Source organism: Equus asinus, chromosome X (assembly GCF_041296235.1).
Source record: "Equus asinus isolate D_3611 breed Donkey chromosome X, EquAss-T2T_v2, whole genome shotgun sequence".
In the NCBI taxonomy this organism is placed as follows: Eukaryota; Metazoa; Chordata; class Mammalia; order Perissodactyla; family Equidae; genus Equus; species Equus asinus.
The window spans coordinates 42,667,263-42,690,007 of NC_091820.1; the positions used below are offsets into that span (position 1 = coordinate 42,667,263).

The 22,745-nt window shown below is 40.3% G+C and overlaps 1 protein-coding gene across 7 annotated transcripts in view; it reads left to right on the forward strand.

Annotated features, from left to right (window-relative positions):
- Positions 1–22,745, forward strand: part of EFHC2 (EF-hand domain containing 2) — a 254,737-nt gene that overhangs the window by 157,611 nt on the left and 74,381 nt on the right. For 6 of the 7 annotated variants that reach the window (XM_070502623.1, XM_070502619.1, XM_070502622.1 and 3 more), the window contains one exon: positions 19,639–22,738. The exons of the other annotated variant lie outside the window; for it this stretch is intronic. In XM_070502623.1, the coding sequence (XP_070358724.1) occupies positions 19,639–19,740 (102 nt within the window). In that variant the 3' untranslated portion in view covers positions 19,741–22,738. Of the gene's footprint in view, positions 1–19,638; positions 22,739–22,745 lie in introns of those variants that run through there. 7 annotated transcript variants of the gene reach the window in all.

Genomic DNA, 22,745 nt, shown 5'->3' on the forward strand with positions numbered 1-22,745 from the left:
GGGCCTACTGCTGATGGGGGGATCAGTACACTCATGATTTGGAGTATGGCGTGATACAGCTTGCATGGAATATGATGGGATGAGGAGGAAGCTTCTTATAAATCAGACTGGTGGTGGTGGTGGTGGGGTAGCAGGAACTCTTCTCAGGGGTGGTGACACTTGAAATTTCAATGATGAGTAGTAAGAGTTAGCAAGGTAGGAAAGTAGCATAGTATGGAAAAGACATTCCAAACAGCGGCTCTGACATGGGACAACATGGCGCTTGTGCAGAACCAGAAGGAATTGGTGTGGCTGGAATGAAGGCACAAAGGGAGGAGTGGAGAAGGATGAGACTGGAGATACCTGCAAGGGTGAGGTTTGAGTATTGTCCTGCAAGGTCTGGAGACTATGGACACGTTTCAAGTAAGAGAGTGACATGATCAGGTGTACCCTTTAAAGGGAGCTTGCTGTGGCTTGAGGATGGTGAGTAGATTGGAGAGGGGGCACAGAGACAGGTAGACCCATTAGAAAGCTCTTGAAATCCCGTTGTGACCATAACAGCAAACACTTAAACCATTTAATATGTGTCAAGCACTGTTGTAAGACCTCAAAATCTATTACCTCATTTAATTCTCATAGCAGCCCTACGAGGTAGGTACTTTTATCATTCCCATTTTAGACATGAGGAATTTAGAGAAATAGCGAGTGTAGAGTCAGAATTTTAACTCAGGTCTGTTTTACTGCAAAGAAAAAAGAAACAGAGCTTTTAAATGTGATTATTATTGAAGATACTGGATTTAATTAACTAGAATCCAAGATACTATCACAAAAACAAATCAATACTGTCATTTGATAACCCTTTAATTCTTATCCATGTAAATATTTAGTTTTTACATATAAAAAGAAAAATGATAGATGGAGTTTATATTCTACCTTTTCATTTAATGTTATAGTACTCTGTGTTGGATATCATCCAATTGTCCCATTAGGACTTTTCTCCAGCCCCTTCTACCCTGTTCTGAGTCCCGGGCAGCTGACCTTTGGGGGCCACATCAATGGGTCCCCTAGCTCTCTGGCCTGCAGCTGGGTTGGCCAATGGGATGCACCAACAGGAGAGCAGAGGGTAGGAGGAGAGAGAAGTCATCTCCCTCCTTGCCAGTCACAATAGATACAATAGATTTACTGCCTCTTCCTACCAAGGTCCGTAGTGCCTGTCTGGAGGTTTTCTGCATATAGATGCCTACTCCAGGTTCTGGTAGCCACCCTCACATGCCCCTTCGGCCCCAGATGGTGGTAATGGCCGCCTGTTGCTACGACTTCTAAGGGACTAGAGGATCCCCTGTTGGTTTTCCCAAACACCTCTCACGCCTTTGTAAATACAGGCATACCTTGGAGATATTGTGGGTTTGGTTCCAGGTCACTGCAATAAAGCGAATATCGCGATAGAGCAAGTCACACAAATTTTTTGGTTTCCCAGTGCATATGAAGACTATGTTTATATTATATTGTAGTCTATTAAGTGTGCAATAGCATTATGTCTAAAAAAACACTGTACATACCTTAATTAAAAAATACTTTATTGCTAAAAAGTGCTAACCATCATCTGAGCCTTCAGCGAGTGATAATCTTTTTGCTGGTGGAGGGTCTTGCCTCGATGTTGGTGGCTGCTGACTGATTAGAGTGGTGGTTGCTGAAGGCTGGGGTGGGTGTGGCAATTTCTTAAAATAATGCAACAATGAAGTTTGCCACATTGCTTGACTCTTCCTTTCACAAACGATTTCTCTGTAGCATATGATGCTGTTTGATAACATTTTACCCACAGTAGAACTTTCAAAATTGGAGTCAGTCTTTTCAAACATTGCTGCTGGTTTATCAACTGAGTTTATGTGATATTCTAAATCCTTTGTTGTCATTTCAACAACTTACACAGCATTTTCACCAGGAGTAGGTTCCATCTCAAGAAACTACTTTCTCTGCTTGTCCATAAGAAGCAACTCCTCGTTTGTTAAAGCTTTATCATGAGATTGCAGCAATTCAGTCACATCTTCAGGCTCCACTTCTAATTCTAGTCTCTTGCTATTTCTGCCACATCTGCAGTTACTTCTTCCACAAAAGTCTTGAACCCCTCAAAATCTTCCATGAGGGTTGGAATCAACTGCCTCCAACTCCTGTTAATGTTGATATTTTGGCCTCTTCCCATGAATCACGAATGTTCTTAATGGCATCTAGAATGGTGAACCCTTTCCAGAAAGTCTTCAGTTTACTTTGCCCAGATCCATCAAAAGAGTCACAATCTGTGGCAGCTATAGCCTTATGAAATGTATTTCTTAAATAAGAAGACTTGAAAGTTGAAATTACTCCTTGATCCATGGGCTGCAGAATGGATGTGGTGGTAGCCGGTGTGGAAACATTAGTCTCATTGTATATCTCCATCAGAGCTCTTGGGTGATGAGGTGCATTGTCAATGAGTGGTAACATTTTGAAAGGAATCTTTTTCTGAGCAGTAGCTCTCAACAGTGGGCTTAAAATATTCAGTAAACTAAGTTGTAAACAGATGAGCTGTCATCCAGGCTTTGTTGTTCCATTTGTAGAGCACAGGCAGAGTAGATTTAGCATAATTCTTAAGGGTCCTAGGATTTTTGGAATGGGTAAACGAGCATTGGTTTCAATTTAAAGTCACCAGCTACATTAGCCCCTAACAAGCAAGTCAGCCTGTCCTTTGAAAGGAGGCATTGACTTCTCCTCTCTAGCTATGAAAAGGCTAGATGGAATCTTCTTTCAATAGAAGACTGTTATGTCTACACCAGAAATCTGCTGTTTAGTGTGGCCACCTTCATTAATCATCTCAGCTAGATCTTCTGGAAACTTGCTGCAGCTTCTACAGCAGCACTTGCTGCTTCACCTTGTGCTTTGATGTCACGGAGACGGCTTCTTTCCTTCAACTTCATGAACCAACCTCTGCTAGCTTCAGATTTTTCTTCTGCAGCTTCCTCACTTCTCTGAGCCTTCACAGAATTGAAGCGAGTTCGGGCCTTGCTCTGGATTAGGCTTTGGCTTAAGGGAATGTCATGGCTGGTTGGATCTTCTGTCCAGACCAATAAAACTTTCTCCACATCAGCAATAAGGCTATTTTGCCTTCTTATCATTCATGTGTTCACTGGAATAGCACTTTTAATTTCCTTCAAGAACTTTGCCTTTGTGTTCACAACTTAGCTAACTGTTTGACACAGGAGGCCTAGATTTTGGCCTATCTCGACTTTCAACATGCCTTCCTCACTAAGCTTAATCATTTCTAGCTTTTGATTTAAAGTGAGAGACATGCAACTCTTTCTTTCACTTGAACACTTAGAAGCCATTGTAGGGTTGTTAGTTGGCCTAATTTCAGTCTTGCTGTATCTCAGGGAATAGGGAGGCTTGAGGAAAGGGAGAGAGACAGGGGAATGGCCAGTCAGTGGAGCAGTCAGAATACACACCACATTTATCAATTAAGTTCTCCATCTTATATGGATGTGGTTTCTGGCTCCCCCGAAAAATTACAATAGAAACATCAAAGATCACTGATCACAGATCACCATAACAAATATAATAATAACCATGATAATGAAAAAGTTTGAAATATTGCAAGAATTACCAAAATGTGACAGAGACACAAAGTGACCAAATGCTTTGGAAAAATGGCAGTGATAGACTTGCTTGACACAGGGCTGCCACAAACCTTCAATTTCTATAAAACAATACCTGGGAAGCACAATAAAGTGAAGCACAGTAAAACGAGGTCTGCCTGCCTGTAGTCACTTTATTAAACTCTTCTCAACTTACACAGTTTGCATATATCCTCTGTTTGCTATGGGATCCTGAATGACGCACATGCTGACTTTTGCGAGTTAGCAACTGCTTTTCTTGTTCTTTTCCTTCCTTCCTTCTTCTCTCCTTTTCCATTCCACCTAATCCACCACCCAAATGTTTACCTATATGTTGGGGGTTTCATCATTTATTCTACAAAAATATGGTCATACCACATGCACTTCTCTGCAGTGTGTTTTTTGCACTATGGGAAATTTCTCTAGTATGTGTAGATCTAAGTCATTCTTTAATAGCTGTACTGTGGATATAGAATAATTTATTCATCCGTTTCACTCTTGATAGGCATTCAAATTATTTTTACATTTTTGCCTCTGAAAACATGTGGTATCTTATTACTTTAATTTTTGTTTTCCTGATGACAGTTGAGTTTGAGTGAAATATAATTACTTTTTGGTACTACAACCCACAGTAAGAAAGACATTTTTTCATAGAAACCCAGCTTGCACATATACAATGGAACAAAAGTTTCATGAAAAAATACTATTATAACTACATGTGGTGCAGTATGATCTTTCCTTTCTTTCCTCTCTCCTTTCCTTCCTTTCTCTCTTCCTTTCTTTTCTTTTCTCTCCTCCCCCCCTTCTCTCTCTGTTTTGAATTTAGTTGGTGACCCATTAAATTGCTTTAAGGACCCACAAAAGAAACACCACCCACACTGAAGAGGAGTCTCTGCCTGGGAAGGCCAAAGATTTACTCTTTCTTTTCATTTTTCCCCCCACTTTATTTATTTATTTTTTAATTTTAATTTTTACTTTTTGTTTTTATAGCAGTAACATTGGATTATACGATTATGTAACTTTCAGATATACATCATAATATATTTGGAATTCTGTGCAGATTACATCATGTTCACCACCCAAAGACTAATTATAATCCGTCACCACACACGTGAGCCTAGTCACCCCTTTCACCCTCCTCCCTCCCTCTTCTCCTATGGTAACGATCAATCCAGTCTCTGTTGCTATGTGTTTGTCGTTGTTTTTATCTTATGAGTGAGATCATACGGTATTTGACTTTCTCCCTCTGACTTATTTCATTTAGCATAATACCCTCAAGCCATGTTGTCACAAATGGCTGGATTTCATCATTTCTTATGGCTGAGTAGTATTCCATTGTGTATATATACCACATCTTCTTTATCCATTCGTCCCTTGATGGGCACCTAGGTTGCTTCCAAGCCTTGGCTATTGTGGATAATGCTGCAATGAACATAGGGGTGCATGTATCTTTATGCATTTGTGTTTTCAAGTTCTTTGGATAAATACCCAGCAGTGGAATAGCTGGATCATATGGTAGATCTATTCTTAATTTTCTGAGGAATCTCCATACTGTTTTCAAAAGTGACTGCACCAGTTTACACTTCCATCAGCAGCGTACGAAGGTTCCCTTTTCTCCACATCGTCTCCAACAGTTGTTTCCTGTCTTGTTAATTATAGCCATTCTCACGGGAGTGAGGTGATATCTCATTGTAGTTTTGATTTGCATTTCTCTGATAGTTAATGATGTTGAACATGTTTTCATGTACCTGTTGGCCATCTGTATATCTTCTTTGGAGAAATCTCTGTTCAGATCTTTTGCCGGTTTTTTAATTGGGTTCTTGGTGTTTTTGTTGTTGAGATGTATAAGTTCTTTGCATATTTTGGATATTAACCCCTTATCCGATGTATGGTTTGCAAATATCTTCTCCCACTTGTTAGGTTGTCTTTTCATTTTGTTGATGGTTTCCTTTGCTATGCGGAAGGTTTTTAGTTTGATGTAGTCCCATTTGTTTATTTTTTCTTTTGTTTCCCTTGCCCAGTCAGACATGGTACTTGAAGATATGCTGCTAAGATCAATGTCAAAGAGCATGCTGCCTGTGTTTTCTTTTAGCAGTTTCATGGTTTCAGGCCTTGCATTCAAGTCTTTAATCCATTTTGAGTAGATTTTCGTACATGGTGTAAGATAATGATCTACCTTTATTCTTTTGCATGTGGCTGTCTAGTTTTCCCAGCACCGTTTATTGAAGAGACTCTCCTTTCTCCGTTGTATGCTCTTGGCTCCCTTGTCGAAAATTAGCTGTCCATAGGTGTGTGGGTTTGTTTCTGGGCTCTCGATTCTGTTCCATTGATCTTTGTGTCTGTTTTTGTGCCAGTACCGTGCTGTTTTGGTTACTATGGCTTTGTAGTATATTTTGAAATCAGGGAGTGTGATACCTCAAGCATTATTCTTTTTCCTCAGTATTCCTTTGGCTATTCTGGGTCTTTTGTTTTTCCATATAAATTTTAGGATTCTTTGTTCTATTTCTGTGAAAAGTGGTGTTGGAACTTTGATAGAGATTGCATTGAATCTATAAATTGCTTTAGGAAGTATGGACATTTTAACAATGTTAATTCTTCCAATCCAAGAGCACGGGATATCTTTCCATTTCTTTGTGTCTTCTTCAATTTCTTTCAACAATGTTTTATAGTTTTCAGTGTACAGATCTTTCACCTCTTTGGTTAAATTTATTTCTAGGTATTTTATTCTTTTTGTTGCAATTGTAAATGGGATTGTATTCTTAATTTCTCTTTCTGCCAGTTCGTTGTTAGTGTATAGAAATGCAACTGATTTTTGTATGTTGATTTTGTATCGTGCAACTTTACCATATTCATTTATTATTTCTAAAAGTTTTTTAGTGGATTCTTTAGGGTTTTCTATATAAAATCATGTTGTCCACAAATAGTGACAGTTTTACTTCTTTTCCAATTTGGATCCCCGTTATTTCTTTTTCTTGCCTGATTGTTCTGGCTGGGACTTCCAATACTATTTTAAATAAGAGTGGAGAAAGTGGGCATCCTTGTCTGGTTCCTGTTCTTAGAGGAATAGCTTTCAGTTTTTCTCCATTGAGAATGATATTTGCTGTGGGTTTGTCATATATGGCCTTTATTATGTTGAGGTACTTTCTTTCTATACCCATTTTATTTAGAGCTTTTATCATAAATGGGTGCTGTATCTTGTAAGATCCACTCTTTCTTTAGCCACCCCTCTCCCATTTCATCTCTTGCCTACTCTATCAACTGGAACAATTACTGAGTTGTGGACCTCTGGTGCTTTAGAGAGGCAGTGTAGAGCAGAAGGTCTGGAATCACATGAACCTGAGTTCAAATCCTTAGCTCTCTGATTGACTGACTGGGTGACTTTATGCAGGTTACTCAATTTTTCAGGTTTCCACATCTCAAAAATGGGGATAAGAGGGGCCGACCTGGTGGCATAGTGGTTAGGCTTGCACACTCTGCTTTAGCAGCCTGGACTTCACAGGTTTGGATCCTGCGTGCTGGCCTACACACTCCTCATCAAGCCATGCTGTGGCGGCATCCCACATATAAAATGGAGGAGAATTGGCACAGATTTTAGCTCAGGGACAGTCTTCCTCACCGAAAAAAAAAAAAAAGAAAGTAAGAATAGTACTTCCATCAGGATGGTTGTGAGGATTGAGTCAATACCCTTGAGGCACTTATCACAATACCTGTCCCACAGTAAGGGCTTAAATGTTAGCTATTATTATTGTTTGTAAAGTCGAGATGTCTTACTTCCTCAAGTCAGGGGCTGGGCCCTGAGCTGTCAACTTCCAAGGGTAAGATCGGTGATTCTGTCCTTGAAGGTAAGAGTTAGAAGTTACAGAAGAGGAAGGTAGCATCAGAAAGGGCCTGTCCTTCAGCAGTAGGCTCTTCCAATTGTTACTCATTTATGGTGAGAACTTTACTCTTAGAGTCTCTTATTAATTCTGCTGACCAAGCGTGGAAGTGGCTCAGTCTGTGGGAGATATTTGGAAGGTGCCATTCCTTTTCAGCCAGTTAAAGAAAAAAGAACATAGATATAAAATGGTACCTGATCAATTTAACCAATAATGAGAACTAGATTCCAGAGTCTGCAGCACTCTGGTGCTCCTAAGCTTGTTATTTTTTCATAAAGAGGATATAAGGTAGCTTGGGAATGTCACCAGTGAGTCTATAATCTTATGTGAAAATATTTAGTATGAATAGCTTGAGTAATATTGCATAGTTCATATGGTAAAATTAGTAGTGAAAAGCATAACATCTCCTGAACCATGTGATCGTGCTTCAGTGTTAATATTTAATAATGCTCTGAGATACTCTGGGTCAGATCCTGTCACAGCTTGGGTTCTTCAGGCAGCAGATGGAGTCTAATGTGCAGGATGTTTATTCAGGAGTGTCTTTGAGATCAACACCTGTGTACAAAGGGGAAGAAAGCAGGAGCGGGCAGAGAAAAGTTGAGCTGTGATGCAGGCCCAAAGACAGCCTTGGCCAGTTCACAGGGAGCTCTGAAGCTAGAATAGCCTTTCAGAGTTGTCCTGAGTTGGGTCAAAATGGCCTGACCTTTATCCCTGTGGGATGGTTTAGGAAGGCATGTGACCTTAGGCAATGTGGCTCTTGGTACCAAGATAACTTTGTAGCTGAGGCAGTCTCTGAGGGAGGCTCCTAGCAGCGGGGCCACCAAGTCCTTCCTCAAGGAGATTCTGGATGATACATCACAGCTTGGCAACCAACCACTCTTGAAGCCCTTGTTGATTGTTCTTGGTATCACCTGGGGTCCTGGCAGCGTGGCACAGCCTCCTTCCCACCCCTGCTCCTCGGTCATTGTCTGATCTTCCACCCGTGGCAAGGGACTGACAAGAGAGTGCTTATGCCAGAAGAGGCCATGGAGGAGTTGGACCAGATGTGTAGGTCCATGGGGCCCAGTTGGGCGCATAAAACCTCACATAGAGCTTTGGGAATTACCAACATTTGGGGAGGCTGCCATAGCCAAAAAGTCACACGTGGGACTTTAGGACAAGATCCACCAGATTTTGAAAGTGACTCAGTGCTGAGTGTGTTGTGACGAGGTTCAAGTTCTGGTGAGAACAAGGAATGGCAGGCTGAGCTCCAGTGTGGAGGTGAGGGGTTGGGCATCTGCATGCTTCCTCCAGTGCATGAACTGGACAGGCTGGCTCTGGCTGAAGTTCCAGAAATGCCATGAACACTCTCTAGAAGTTACCAGCACCTGCCCCACTCGGAACCTGGATGTCTTTCCTCCTGGACTGAATGTTGCCCTCAACAGGATCTTTTCCCCACAACTGAGGATCTCACCGAGAAATGAAAAGGGACTTCTTGGCTGATGAAAGCTGAGCAGGCCTCAGTACTAGATTCAACACCAATTCTGTTTGCATCAGTGTTAATGGATGGAATGGATAGTAAGGGTAGGAATTTGGAATACCTTCCCAGTCTAGCCTGATTAACTACAGTGTGTGGGATGAGCAGGGAGGGGCCAAAAAAGAGGAACAGAACCATGGGCTTCAGCCAATCTGAGCCTGATTAGGAAGGTGGTCTGGTACACAAGACATGGGATTGGAGGGGCAGGGCATCGAGGACTTCCAGCAGGGTGTCTCTCCAAAATAGGGAGCACAGTGTTGGGGAATCCTGAAGTTAGCACCATTTAGTAATCAGAGGGAGCCAGTCAGCAGGCTTGAACCAAGCCTTCAGCACCGCCCAGGGCAGAGCAGACTAAGTGTCTGTTTCAGTTGAGGCTCCAGCAGGAAACACATGACACACTCCAAGGAATCATGGATATGGATTTAATGAAGGGACTATTGACTGAGGAGTGGGTAGGGTTAAGGGAACCAATCAGGGCAGTGGAGCACTCAGGAACTAGCAAGTGTGGGAAGCCTTTACTGTCCCTAGGTCTGGAGAATCAGGGACGGACTGGTATTATTGGAGCCCAGTGGAGGAGCTGGAGCAGTGGCAGCAAGTAGAGGAGTATAGCTACTGCCAAACCTTGGCCAGGCAGGGAGGGAACAGGGGGAGGGGAAGTGGAATCAATACCATGATTTCTTGCTGCTTCCTATTGGCTGGACCCACCCAGAAGCCAGAGAACACCGAAGCTGGGGGTAGGGGGATGCAATCCACAGAGGTCTGCCTCCTAGGTCAGAGAGCTCAGTGAAAAGGGCAGAAAATGCATCTTGAGGGGCAAATGGAGAGAGAATGACCCAGCACAATCTGTTACCTGAATAAGGACTCGGACTCAGGTGAACAAGCCCCACAGCCAGGGTATAAGGCCAGGTCTCGACTAACAGCTCCTGGGGCTTGGTCTGCTGGATGTCAGGACTGGTCCCCTGGACTCAGATGGGGCTTCCCTACGTGTGATGGTTAGGGGGCCTCAGCTAATAGGACTGGAATTCAACAACAAGCAAGCAAAATTTACAAAGAGGACTGTGGTTGTAGCTGGTCTAACTTTGATTAGTCATGCTTCCCTTTGATGAGAGGTTTTCCTATGTGGATGGGTGCAAGCTGACTGTCACCCACTGTGACTGTTAGCTGTGACCTGTAGCCTGCATTCTCAGGAGCTCCCTTGGCAGGGCCTCTGCCTGGCCCCCACAGCAGCCCATGGTGAGCCATTGGGGCTGTAATTTAACTCTCACTCCATTATGTGACTATCTGTGGTCTCAGCATGTTGCCCTGGTGCTGTCACGGCCTGGAGACCCCATTTCTATTCTATTGTGCTTGTTCACAGATGGTAGCTGTAAAACCGGCAAAATAGGTCCTGCTGTTTAGAGCCTGTCTGGTTAATCTCAAAAGCCACATTTTAAAAAATAACACTAAATTGGTTCTCATATAAACTTTATAACTTGCACTGTGTGACTAGCGTCTTATCTTTTGACGTTTCTGAGAAAAATTGGATGAGGCTTCATTTTATGAGCGCTGGAAATGCAGAAGCATTAGCAATTGGCTCTAAAGCTCTCTCTTGTCACAACAGGATGATATATAGCCTTGGCAATGGGGAGTAGGGGGCAGTCGGGTGCACCTTGGAATTCATCTTTGGATACCCCACTTGTTGAGGAGCTCCTCTTGGTATTAGGAGGATGGAATACACTGTGACATTTTATTGTCCCAACAACCTTGTGAGAATAAGTATCATCCCCAATTTATAGATGAGAAGCTGAGACTCAAAGGCATTCCTGCGAGTAAGGATTATATAGTTAGGGGCTAGTGTCAACTCTTTAAATAAGCACAGTTATTTCTAATATTTTAGGTTAAATTTAACAATTGACATAAAAGATTATTAATCATTCTCATTAGATTTAAAAAATAACTGGTAAACATATACCAATTACCTAACACAAAGCCATGACCTAGTAGGGGATGATAGTGCTAGAATCCACTTTGATTTAAAGCATTGGATGGTGTCTACTTGAATTGTATGGATACTCCTATTACTAAAGCTCAAAAAAATTCATGTCTTCTTGAAAATGTTATTTTCCCTGTAATACAGTTTCAAGGAAAGTTTTCTTATTTAGGAGCTACATCTATTTTAGCTACACTGACACAGGTGACAACTCTCTTGAAGCTTTGTCTAGGGCAAAGGGAAGCAGTTGTGAAATACTGACATTACAGTAAAGACAGAAATGGGTAGGAATATCATCAAATCTCCTGGTTTTATATATGAGCTTTTCCTCATGTCATCAGAATGCTCTTGATATCTCAACAAGTATTTGCAAAATTTCTTCCCAAAATTAATTTCAATTTGATTTACTGAAATGTAATTGTTTTTATGATTTTGTCAACTTAATTTGATTATTGCTAAGGTCATGTCAACCTATTAGAAGGAAGAAAATCCAAGAAAACTGCAGTTTCAATTCCACACATACTACTGGACTTTTCTACAGATTCATAGATACTTTCCGTGGAAACGTCCTTTTTTGAGTGAGTAGAAAGGAGTAACAGGGTGAAATCACTAACGTGACTCTATCAGCCTTACATTTGGGAGGAATAAAAATAGCCTTGTTTCAGTGAAGCATGGAATTTAATTTGCTCCCAATCTTTTCTTCTCATGCATCTGGTAGCCTGTACTACAGTAGAAAATTTTAAACTAGAAGGAGACATAATCCAATTAAATTTCCTTTTAAAAATGTCAAAGCAAATAAATCCAGGGCCCATGAACTCATACACAGCTTTGCTATTCCCACTGGGCAGCTGCTGTTTACTGGGTTTCTATCCAGTGCCATCTTTGGTTCCCATTTCAAGGGTGTATGATTTTACAGATCAGCAGCTATGTTTTTTTCACCATTGATGAACACGTAATTTATTGGCAATTTGTTTGACATATTAAGTAGCTCTAGTGACAGCTAGCTTGGAAGATGTCATGGGGCCATCTTGCAAACAATGATTCCCAGCGATTATGGAGTCATGATCTTGCATCGTTGTTGAATTTGACTCTGCATTTCATAGTTCTTCCTTCTTCCAGAAAATGCTGTGTGGCACATGTTGTTTATGCAACAGATTAAATTGAATTTTGTTTTGAGATTTGAGCACTGTTTCTTGAGTTATCTTGAAGTCACATTGGAGACTCTGGATCTATCCACAGTTTGACAGAAAGTTGCTTTGTTCCAAGCTGTGCTATGACTTTCATAGACATTTTATTGATTTTGATAAATGTAAAATTGCATAGTGTCTTTGTTTGACTTCCTCTGGAAGCTGACTTGAAGACAAGGATTTGAGTGTAAATAGTTTTTTGGGGGAAGTGAAAGGAACACTAGTAAGGGAGTGAGGAAGTGAGAAATGGAAGAGGAGGAACTAATACAGGGGGCATATTATCAAACCAGTAACAAATGTGGTTGAGTAGAGCTCAATGCCTGTGGGAAACAAGGGACCCAGTGGCCAGTATATACTTCAGAGTTATCTTACCCAAAGTGCAAGGGAGCTGCGATATTCATCCATCAATTCCTGTCATTGTTTGAGGGCTGCTCCTGAAGTGGGGGAAAAGAATTAATTCCCAGGCACTTGTGGCATCTCACAGGGGCAGCCAAAGCGGGCCTCAAGAGGCCAAAGAAAAGCTCTCAGGCAAAGGAATACAGGTGCTGATGGTTGGAAGTCAGGCTGGTGTGTGCCAAAGTCGAAAGGGTAAGGGGATTGGGAGGGGCACTGGCAGAGCCTGCTACATGCAGGTATTTAAGTCTCCAAATGTGTGCTGTCAGGGGGCTGTTTTACAGAAATACAACCAGACTTGTCCTCATCTAGAAGGGGAGGGATTGACTGTTGTGGATGAGCTCTTCTGTTTTAAAATTACCATGCAGTTATTTCCACTTAAAACTTAAGTGCACTGCTGGGAAAACAATATGATCTGGAATTTTCTTTGAATTTTGTAGTGTAGGATGGATAAAAGGTCAATGAAGACAAAGAATATTTTGACTCGCTGCCCAGATTGTCATTAGATATTCTGTAACATTTGTGGATTTATTAGAACAATTAGGCACTGGTAGTATGGGGATTTCTCATGTCACTGAAGACCTTGTTGACCTAAAACAAATAGACAGCCAGTTATTTATCCAGCAACAGTGGGTTTATTCAGGATCAACAAAGAATTGCAATTCAGGGTCTACAACCGTGGTGAGCCACATGCAAGTCCAAAGCAACAAGGGAGGGAGAACTCTTTTATAAAGGGGAAGAGGAACTGTTGGGAGGGCTATTGTAAACAAAGAGTCCGTTGGAGGAGACTGGGAGTTCAAAATATAGTGGTTTTTCATTGGCTGAGTTATGACAGTCTCTCATTGGCTGAGCTTCTTGTCAAAAAGAGGAAATCTTTCTTCTTCCTGTTGGGCTCTGGTATTGATGTAGGGCATGAGGGTTCCCCCTTCTGGCCTCTCAACTCCTTTTTTTTTTTTTTTTTTTTGCTGAGGAAGATTAACCCTGAGCTAACATCTGTGCCAGTCTTCCTCCACTTTATATGTGGGTTGCTGCCACTGCATGACTGACAAGTGGTGTAGGTTCCTGTCTGAGATCTGAACCTACGAACCTGGTCCGCCAAAGTGGAGCATGCCAAACTTAACCACTACACCACGGAGCTGGCCCCCCAACTCCATTTTAAATGAGGTTTCTGTTTATTAATTTTCACAACTTCTTTATTTTACAACGAGTTCGGCTATGTGATTCCGTTAGTTGGACCAATTATGGGCACAATTATGAAGAAGATACCTTTTCCCTCTACTTTATTGATGCCCCCCTCTGAGTTTCTAATAACTTATCTCCTGCTTTCTACCCTCCTTTGGATCTCAATTTGATCCTGGTTAGTCCATTTAAACTAGTACCTGTGAAACTCTCCCTAAAATTGAGGGTTGGCTATGATTCTGGTACTGATCCCAATGTGGTGGTATTTTCCCCACACCAAGCAATTCTCTGACACCAGCTGAGTGTCCTACAATTCAGTTCAATTCTTACAATGTCTACCCAGAGATAGCCTCAGATACACAGGTTAAGGGCTCAATCCCACAAGATTGCCCCCCTCCTTCAGATGGCCTTCACATGTCCAATTGTCATCTGTGCTTCTGACCAACCAGCTGTAGATTGGAGGTTCCCACAACCCCTTCCTTGAGTTTGATTAATTTGCTAGAGCGGCTCACAGAACTCAGAAACATTTAACTTACTAGATTGGTGGTTTATTATAAACGGATATAAATTAGGAATAGCCAGATGGAAGAGATGCATAGGGCAAGGTGGGGAAAGGGCGCGGAGCTACCATGCCCTCTCCAGGTGCACCTCTCTCCCAAAATCTCCAGGTGTTCACTAGCCTGGAAGCTCTTTGAAGCCAGTCCTTTTGGATTTTTATGGAGGCTTCATTACATAGGCATGACTGATTCAATCATTGGCCGTTGGCGATTATACTCAATCTTCAGCCCCTCTCTCCTCCCTTGGGGTGGGAGGACTGACTGTTCCAACCCTTTAATGATGTGGTTGGCTCCACTGGCAACCAACCCCCATATTTAGGTGCTTTCCAAAAATGTCTCATTAACAGAACAAAAGACACCCTTATGGCTCTCATCACTTATGAAATTGCAAGGGTTTTAGGAGCTCTGTGCCAGAAATGGGGATGAAGACCAAATATGTATTTTCTGTTATAAATCACAATATCATATTGGTAATATATGAATCTTAGGTTCCTCAGTCACTGCAGATATCCCTGTGGCATTTATCAGGTACTTGGGCAGGAAAAAACCACTCCTACCTGGAACCTAGAGAATAATGACAAAGGGAAATAAAATCGAGGGAAGGGGTATTGATTCTAGAGAGTTGTTAAAATTAATAAATAGAAACCTCATTTAAAATGGAGTGAGGAGCCCAGAAGGGGGAGCTCTCATGTCTACATCAATAGCAGAGCTCTACAGGAAAAAGAAAGACCTCCTCTTCTTGACAAGAAGCTTGGCCAATGAGAGACTGTCACAACTCAGCCAATGAAAAGCCGCTACACTTGGAACTCCCAGTCTCCTGCAGTGGATTCTTTGTTTACAGTTGCCCTCTATAAGAGTTTCTCCTTGCCTTGTTGCTCTGGACTTGCCCGTGGCTCACCAGGGTTGTAGACCCTGAATTGCAATCCTTTGATGATCCTGAATAAACCCATTCTTGCTCGAGAAATAACTGGCCGTCTATTTGTTTAAGGTCAACAGAGCCTAGCGGGGCTGGAGCGGGCAGGAAAGCATTGTGTGAGCCATGGGATTTAAAGTGATCAAGATTTTAAGAAATGGACTATTGTTATCTTTTCATCTTAATTATCCTTAATTTCAAATCTCAACGTATTTACTTGAGTTTCATTTTGTCCAAGTCTGGCTTGTTGCTAATAAATTTAATTCTCATCTCTAAATTCTTGAATTGTCATTATTCCAGTGTAAGTTCTTCTATTTTGTTAAGGAACAAAAATTCAACCAAGTAAATGTGGAGATCTAATTGGCTTCATTAAGTGATTCATGCATCTGGCAGCATTCTATCTAGCAAGTAGAGAGATACTCTGAGGAGTTGTACAAAATAGAAGGTATTTATAGGCAGAAACTGGACAGAACAACAAAGTTATTAAAGCAAAAGAAAAGAGGATTGTTTCAGGCCAGGTCATCTTCTTTTGGGAGAAGGGAAGGGCAGGGGTCTTATCACGCAGATTACCTCACTAGTGCTAATCAGGAAATTTCAGATTGACTGTTTAAAGGTCACATTCCTGGGAAAAGTTGAATTTGCAGTTGTCTTGGTTTGCCGTCATGGGGCAAATGACTCCATTTTGGGGCCTATTATTTCTTTTTAAAAAATTTCCTCCTCTTTTATTGTTAGGATTTAAATAATAATTTCTTGCTTAAAAAAACCTCCAAATTGTGGCTGCCTAGTAAAATATGAGAAAGGAACTTCTAGTACCCTCCCATTTCATAAGAGAATCCATTCCCCGAATTATTTCATTGTAATGATGTGAGTTGCATAATGTATTTTATTCTTTTTGTATTGAAAGCTTAAATTAAAAAAAATAGGGAATAGTGATTTTGAATGCAAATATTTGTACTATATTCCTCTATAACACAATCAAATTTGAAAATACCACTTAAGAGCAAAAATTGCTTTAAGTTTTGTAATGAAATTTCTGAGGACATGTTGAACAGAATGATTATTGATCTCAGCCTTCATTGATTAAAATATGTAATTTTATACGCGCAAAGACACACATACACACACCCCCCCTCACACAATGATTTACTGCTTTTTGGTGTAGGAAGGACATTTCACTAAGTTCCATGTGGTATGAATTACACAAAACACACCCTAGGAGTTGATTTAGCCATCATCTCTGGATGGTCATTTCCTTCTTCACATAGCCAGTTGGTGGTTTGGGATCACCTACCAACAGGAGGCATTCTTGGGAGAGAAGAGTACTGTCACCTCAAGAACCACATTGTTTTCTACTTAACTTTTCTTGTTAAAAAATGATAGGACCAAATGTAGCCATGTAGGATGAGAGCCAGCTGCTTCTGAATAGGTCCACTCCTCTGCTGGGTTTTGGAGGGTAGCCCAGCAGATGAGCAGAGCTTTGGAGCCCCACTGCTGGGGTTATGGTCCAGGCTCCTCCACTTCTTGACAGTTGGACTTTAGACAAGCTACTTAACCCTTCTATGCCTCAGTTTCCTTTTCTGTAAGTAAATATCATAATAATACCTACCTCTTAGGGCTTTCTACAATGGTTAAATAACTTAATACATGGAAAACACTTAAAAGAGTACCTTTCATACAGTAAATATTCAATAAATTTATTATTATGGTTATTATTACTATTATGACTGGGTAATTATAAGATTCCTGTAAACCTATTAAAGTCTACAGCCAGTTTATAATTACCATGAATCATCTCTTAAGTTAAGGCTTTACAGCTTAGTTAGTGATGCTAGTACTTGGTACTCTTCTGATTCTGATTGTGCATCAAGGTTATCAGTTACCATAGTTTTACATATCACCCATATTCCAGTGACTTCCACATCTTTCCACAGTTCTGGACTCTTAACTCTGTGCTATACAGAACCCTATTTCCAAGTGTTTACCAGAATTTTATTTTGATGTCCCATGGGCACCTCAAATAAAAATGTCCAAAACTGAACTTAGTTTCTCTCTCTGATCCTTATTTCCCTACTAAAAAAAAATGTTTAAAACTCCTCTTTTTCCTTCTTTCCTTCTTTTGCTCGTAACATTGCTCTGGGTCAAATATTGTCCCCACTAAAATTCACGTCTACCAGGAGCCTGAGAATGTGAATTTATTTAGAAGTAGGGTCTTTGCAGATGTAATTGAAACATCTGCTAAAAGTTAAAATGAGGTCACACTGGGTTAGGGTGGGCCTTAAATCCAGTAACTGGTGTGGTTACAAGAAGGCCATGTGAAGACAGAGAGATACACACAGAGAACAAGACAGAGGCAGAGATTAGAGTGATGTGTCTACGAGCCAAGGAACTCCAAGGATTGCCATCAACCACCAGAAGCGGGGAGAGGGGCATGGAACAGATTCTCCCTCAGAGCCTCCAGAAAGAACCAATCCTGCCAACACCTGGCTTTTGGACTTCTGGCCGGGGCAGTGACAGAATAAACTTCTGTTGCTTTCAGCCTCTCAATTTGTGGTAATTTATTATGGCAGCCCTAGGAAATTATAAGATGTTGTTAACTATTACTGAATTTAGAAGTCTTAGAACCATCCTTACCTGTATTAGTTTATAAGGACACCAGTCATATTGGATTAGGGGTCCACCAAACTCCAGTGTGACCTCATCTTATCTGTAACGACCCTATTTCCAAATAAGGCCATACTCTGAGGTCCCAGGGATTAGGACTTTAACATATCTGTTTTGAGGGGACACAATTCAACCCATAACACTACCCCTTTCTTTTATCACCACTTCAGATCAGTCACCTTCCAGGTATTGTATATTCTACTGCAGCAAAATCTTTCAGCTGTAGCTCTTGTCCCCCCCAGCTTCAGCTGTCCTGGTTATGGCACAGTCATCTCTCTCCAGGATTATTGCAGTAACCTCCAAAGGGATTTCCCCCCTTCATTTCATTCTTCAAACATCCACTGAGTTATCTTATTAATTTCTAATCAGATTTCTCTGGCTGATACCCACTAATGACTTTCCCTAACCACAGCATAAGGTATAAACTAGCACAGAAGGCCCCAAGTTTGGCCCCATCTTCTCCTTCCAACTGCCTCTCTTGCTGCTTCGTACTGTGTGCCCCAGACTACACTAGGCTGCTCACCCTTTCTTGAAAATAGCTTTTCAGATCTGCAGGCCTTTGCTTATGCTGTTTGCTTTGCCTGGAATACCCTTCATCACTTTAATCCCCTGCCGAACTAACTGTTCCTCATCCTGTAAGGCTCAGCTGAAACATGGCTTACTCAGGTTGCTTCCACAATCCCATCACATAGAATTATTGAGCCCTTACGTGTGTTTCTGTGACACCTTGTGACTATGGATACTAATGTAACACTAGGAAAGATATAGCACCTCTTATACAAAACAATGAACCTTGACGATGGCATTATAAGCAGCCACAGTTAGGGACTTTTTCCTCCCTGTTGATATTAATATTAACTGACCATTGCAGCATAAATAAGTGTGTGTGCGTATAGATTTATATATACAAGATTTTTTGAAATCTCTGACCTGTGTTTATCACTTACACAATTAAGTTTTGTTGCAACCCTCCTCATCAAGATAATTCTTAAACCTCTCTAGAGTGAAGGTGTTTATTTTCTGAAATTAGCAAATATCTACACACACACATATGTGTCATATATATCATATTTACAAAATAAATGTGTGTGTATTTATTTATACATACATATGTATAAAGTGGCTTATCCCCAAGAACATAATATAAGTGATCCAGTGCTCTTTTCATTGTTAAGATTGAAGAAATGGTAACCAAGCAGCCAGTATAAGTAGCAGTTTGCATTTTAAAAATTGACTTCTTAATAAAGTATAGTACAGTACAAACAACCCCCAAATTTCAGTGGTTCACAACAACAGATATTTATTTTATCTGTGGGGCTGTAGGTCATCTGGGCTTGGCTCCAGCTGGCCTTGCTCTCCCTCTGTCATTCTGGGACCAGCAGCATCTTGGGCCATGCCAAATCATGCCAGCACATTTGGGCCTCTGTTCGTGGTGCATCTGCTAACATTACGTAGGCTAAAACCAGTCATGTGGCTGAGCCCATATCAAAGGGACAGGAAAACTGACTCCATAGGAGCTTCTGCAAAGTCACATGGCAAACAGCATGGGTGTGTAATTCTAATACAGAGACTGACGAAGAATGGAGCACAGGCATCCAATCTACCACAAAGTCCTTATGATCCGAAAGTGGATGGTAGAAATGTCTGCTTTGAAAATAAACTATTTACCAAGAGCTTATATAACGACAAGAAACAATTTGATACTGCATTTACAAAACTGCACTTTGAAATGCGGTTCTAATTATATCCATCTTTGTTTTCTTCCTAGAGATGTGAAGATGAGTGGCTCGGGATGCCATCACCTATTCCTGTAAAATACATTAACTATGTAAAACTTTTAAAGGAGGTATTTGGCTTAGAGGTGGAGTAACCATGCCAGCTTGGGTCAGCTCCCTTTGATTCCTGCTCTAATTTTGCCAAGTTTATTTCAGTGGATATAATTTCATTAAAAACAGAAAAGAAACAAGGCTCATGTTGAATTGAAATCCACAGACCACAATTTATCTCCTTTTGTCATTTTAGTTTTTCAGAACATCATATCATATTGCTGATATACCAGCACTATTAAAAATACCATTTAAAGAAACATCGAACATTTTTATTATATGTATGATTTATTAATACCAGGGAATCTCATGTTAATTTTCTGTCCAACATAATTTGATTCCTTATGACACAAAAAGAAAATGACTTTTGACAACTATACATGACAATATAAAATTAAATTTTATCAGAGCGTAAGTTGTGATTCTATTAAACGTTTTTTTCAAATTTTTTGACACATCTTTGTTACTTATATGGTTAAACTTTGTAGCAACTCACCTTATCAGAATAATCCTTAAGCCTCTCTAGAGTGAAGGTATATATTTTCTGAAATTAGCAAATCTATGAGAGGAAAAGGACCCCCCACCCACAACACACACACAAATTTGAGGGAGAAATTGAAACATATGCAATTTTTATATTTTTAATGCCCTTTTTATACCTAAAGTTAGCTTGTTAACTTAGGAATATGTGCATATGTATATAATTATAGTATGACCAAAAATGTATTATGTCTAAAATATTTAGGGATGCAAATGCTGAAGATTTTGTGAGATCTTTTTTGGTTCATTCTCCACACACACATACCACCCACCCTAGAGTTTTAAATATTCTAAGACTACAACATGTTTCCCTCCTGCATTTCTCTAGTTCTATTTTTATTTTTCTTCTAGGCCTATACATTATGAGTCTCAGCAGAACTTTTGTCATGTAGTATATATTTGATTAAAACTCAACCATGGACCCCTGGGAATTCAGTGTGAGAAGTTTGTCCCAATCTACCCCATTCTTCAGTGTTGAATGCTGTGTATCGTAAATCCGGTTGCCTGGTGTTCTCAGGGACAATGGAAGCCTATGGAGAAGGGACTTTGACATTTACCTTTCGGGGACTGCTCTGAGGAGAACTGATGACATCTCATGGGCCCTTTCTATCTCATTATTCTTTCACTCCACATCTGAGGCATCTTGCCTAGAAATGAGCCGGCTTCTTGGCACTCAGATGTACCACTTTGCTCGACAACAATGGCTTTTTCACTTTTTAAAATTGAAGTTAATCAATAAACTATTTCTGTATATAAACCTAGGATAATTTTACATGTGCCATTGTTAGAGTAGACCCCATAGGACTTCCCAATAAACTGAAATACTCAATTTATATACTAGAGCCATTTACCCATAAAATCTATTTTTGACTACTTGATTTTTGTCCCAGGTTTTTTTTTAAAAGACAACTGACAGTGCCAAGCCATTTTGTCACTTTAAGATTTTCCATTCCCCTGAGAGCAAGCTTTTAGAGGGATGACACTTTCCTGGAACTTTTTAGGCTGACACATTTGTCACTTACCTATTCAACTCTTCAGTCAGTTGTCTTTTCTTCAAGATTTTAAATATATAGATAATTCAGCCCTCATACAGGCTTGCAATAGAGTTCATTTGAGAAGTGGGAGGAGAAAAGGAAAGGAAGCAAACCAATGATGTGCTTCAGAGTTTGTAGGATGACAACTGCTCGTTCTATTGCATAGATGTGTGTCACTGCCCTGGTTATTCGCAGTTCAAGCCCATAATTAGCAATTAAATGGCCATTATAGGAATCATGCCGATAGACATGATACATTGCAGCCATACAGACACTTTAAATAATTATTTTTATAACTAAGCCATATACTGAAGGAGATTTATAATTTAGAGATAATATCCCCATTAGTAAATTTTATGACCCAATAAACAGCTCCCACTAGTTAATAAATGCCAAAGCCATAAAAACAAAGACTATTAATGTAATAGAATTTTTGTACCTCCCTCTTTTGCTGGTGGTCTCAAGGCACTGAAGGGAAATGCTATCTTAGGAAAAACATTTATTCTCGTTATGTAAATATCAATGAATTGTCTTACAGTCCATCTGGAAGTCTCCCAGCCCCACCCCCTTGGTCCCAGGTGGTCCCGAAATGCTGATGCGTTCTGCTTAGGTTTCAAACAGTAGATAACTCTGGTTTTTAGCAGAAACAAACCCTGTGACTCAAATCTTTCAGGGAGGTAGAGAAGACAGCTGGAATTTCTGCTGCTTCTCTTCCCTCTGAAAAAGAGAAGTTTCAACTATTGCTATTATTCCAGAGTAATAAGTTTTAGAAGTTTCACAACTTTTGCATATAGTTATATTTTTAGCTGCTAACATTTTCTCATTTTGATGGAAAAGCAAGTGCCGCCTGTGGATGTCTGGGTGAGCTGAAGGTTAATATAGGCAAACCTTTTGTGCTGAGAACGAATTGTTTTTTGGTATTCCTGGAATCGTGGGAATGATTGATAAAGTCATTTGAAAACCCAAATCAAATCCTGTCTTTTCATAAATTGATTAAAAGCTGCTAAGTTTACATTACATGGTTTCCTGAGTCATCGTTGTAAAGTATGGATGTTGTCAGCAGATGACTAATTTATGGTGTTTATTTGCTTTTTCCCCCCTTTTGAAAACCTAGCCATTTGGACCTATTTGAAAAGTAGTGGTCAATCTATCTGTTGGCTTTAGTGCTTACTAAAATAGTTAAAATTTTAGACAATAGAGAGGAGATGAAGAGTACTGTAACTCTCAAGTATTATGATGGGTTAAACATTTTGCTTATTTTATTCTATGTATTGCCTCTGATCCAATTAATGTAAAATGTACCATTCTTGGTCTTTTTTTGTGTGCTATGCTATTGGAAGTTTGATTGTTCAGGGTTGTAGAGCATCCAGGCTTTATAGACACTTCAGTCATGAGTTTAGGATATTTAAATTGCCTTTCCTTCTTTCAAATAGCAGGGAATTATTGATGAGCAAAATGAAATCTCTCCAAATTAA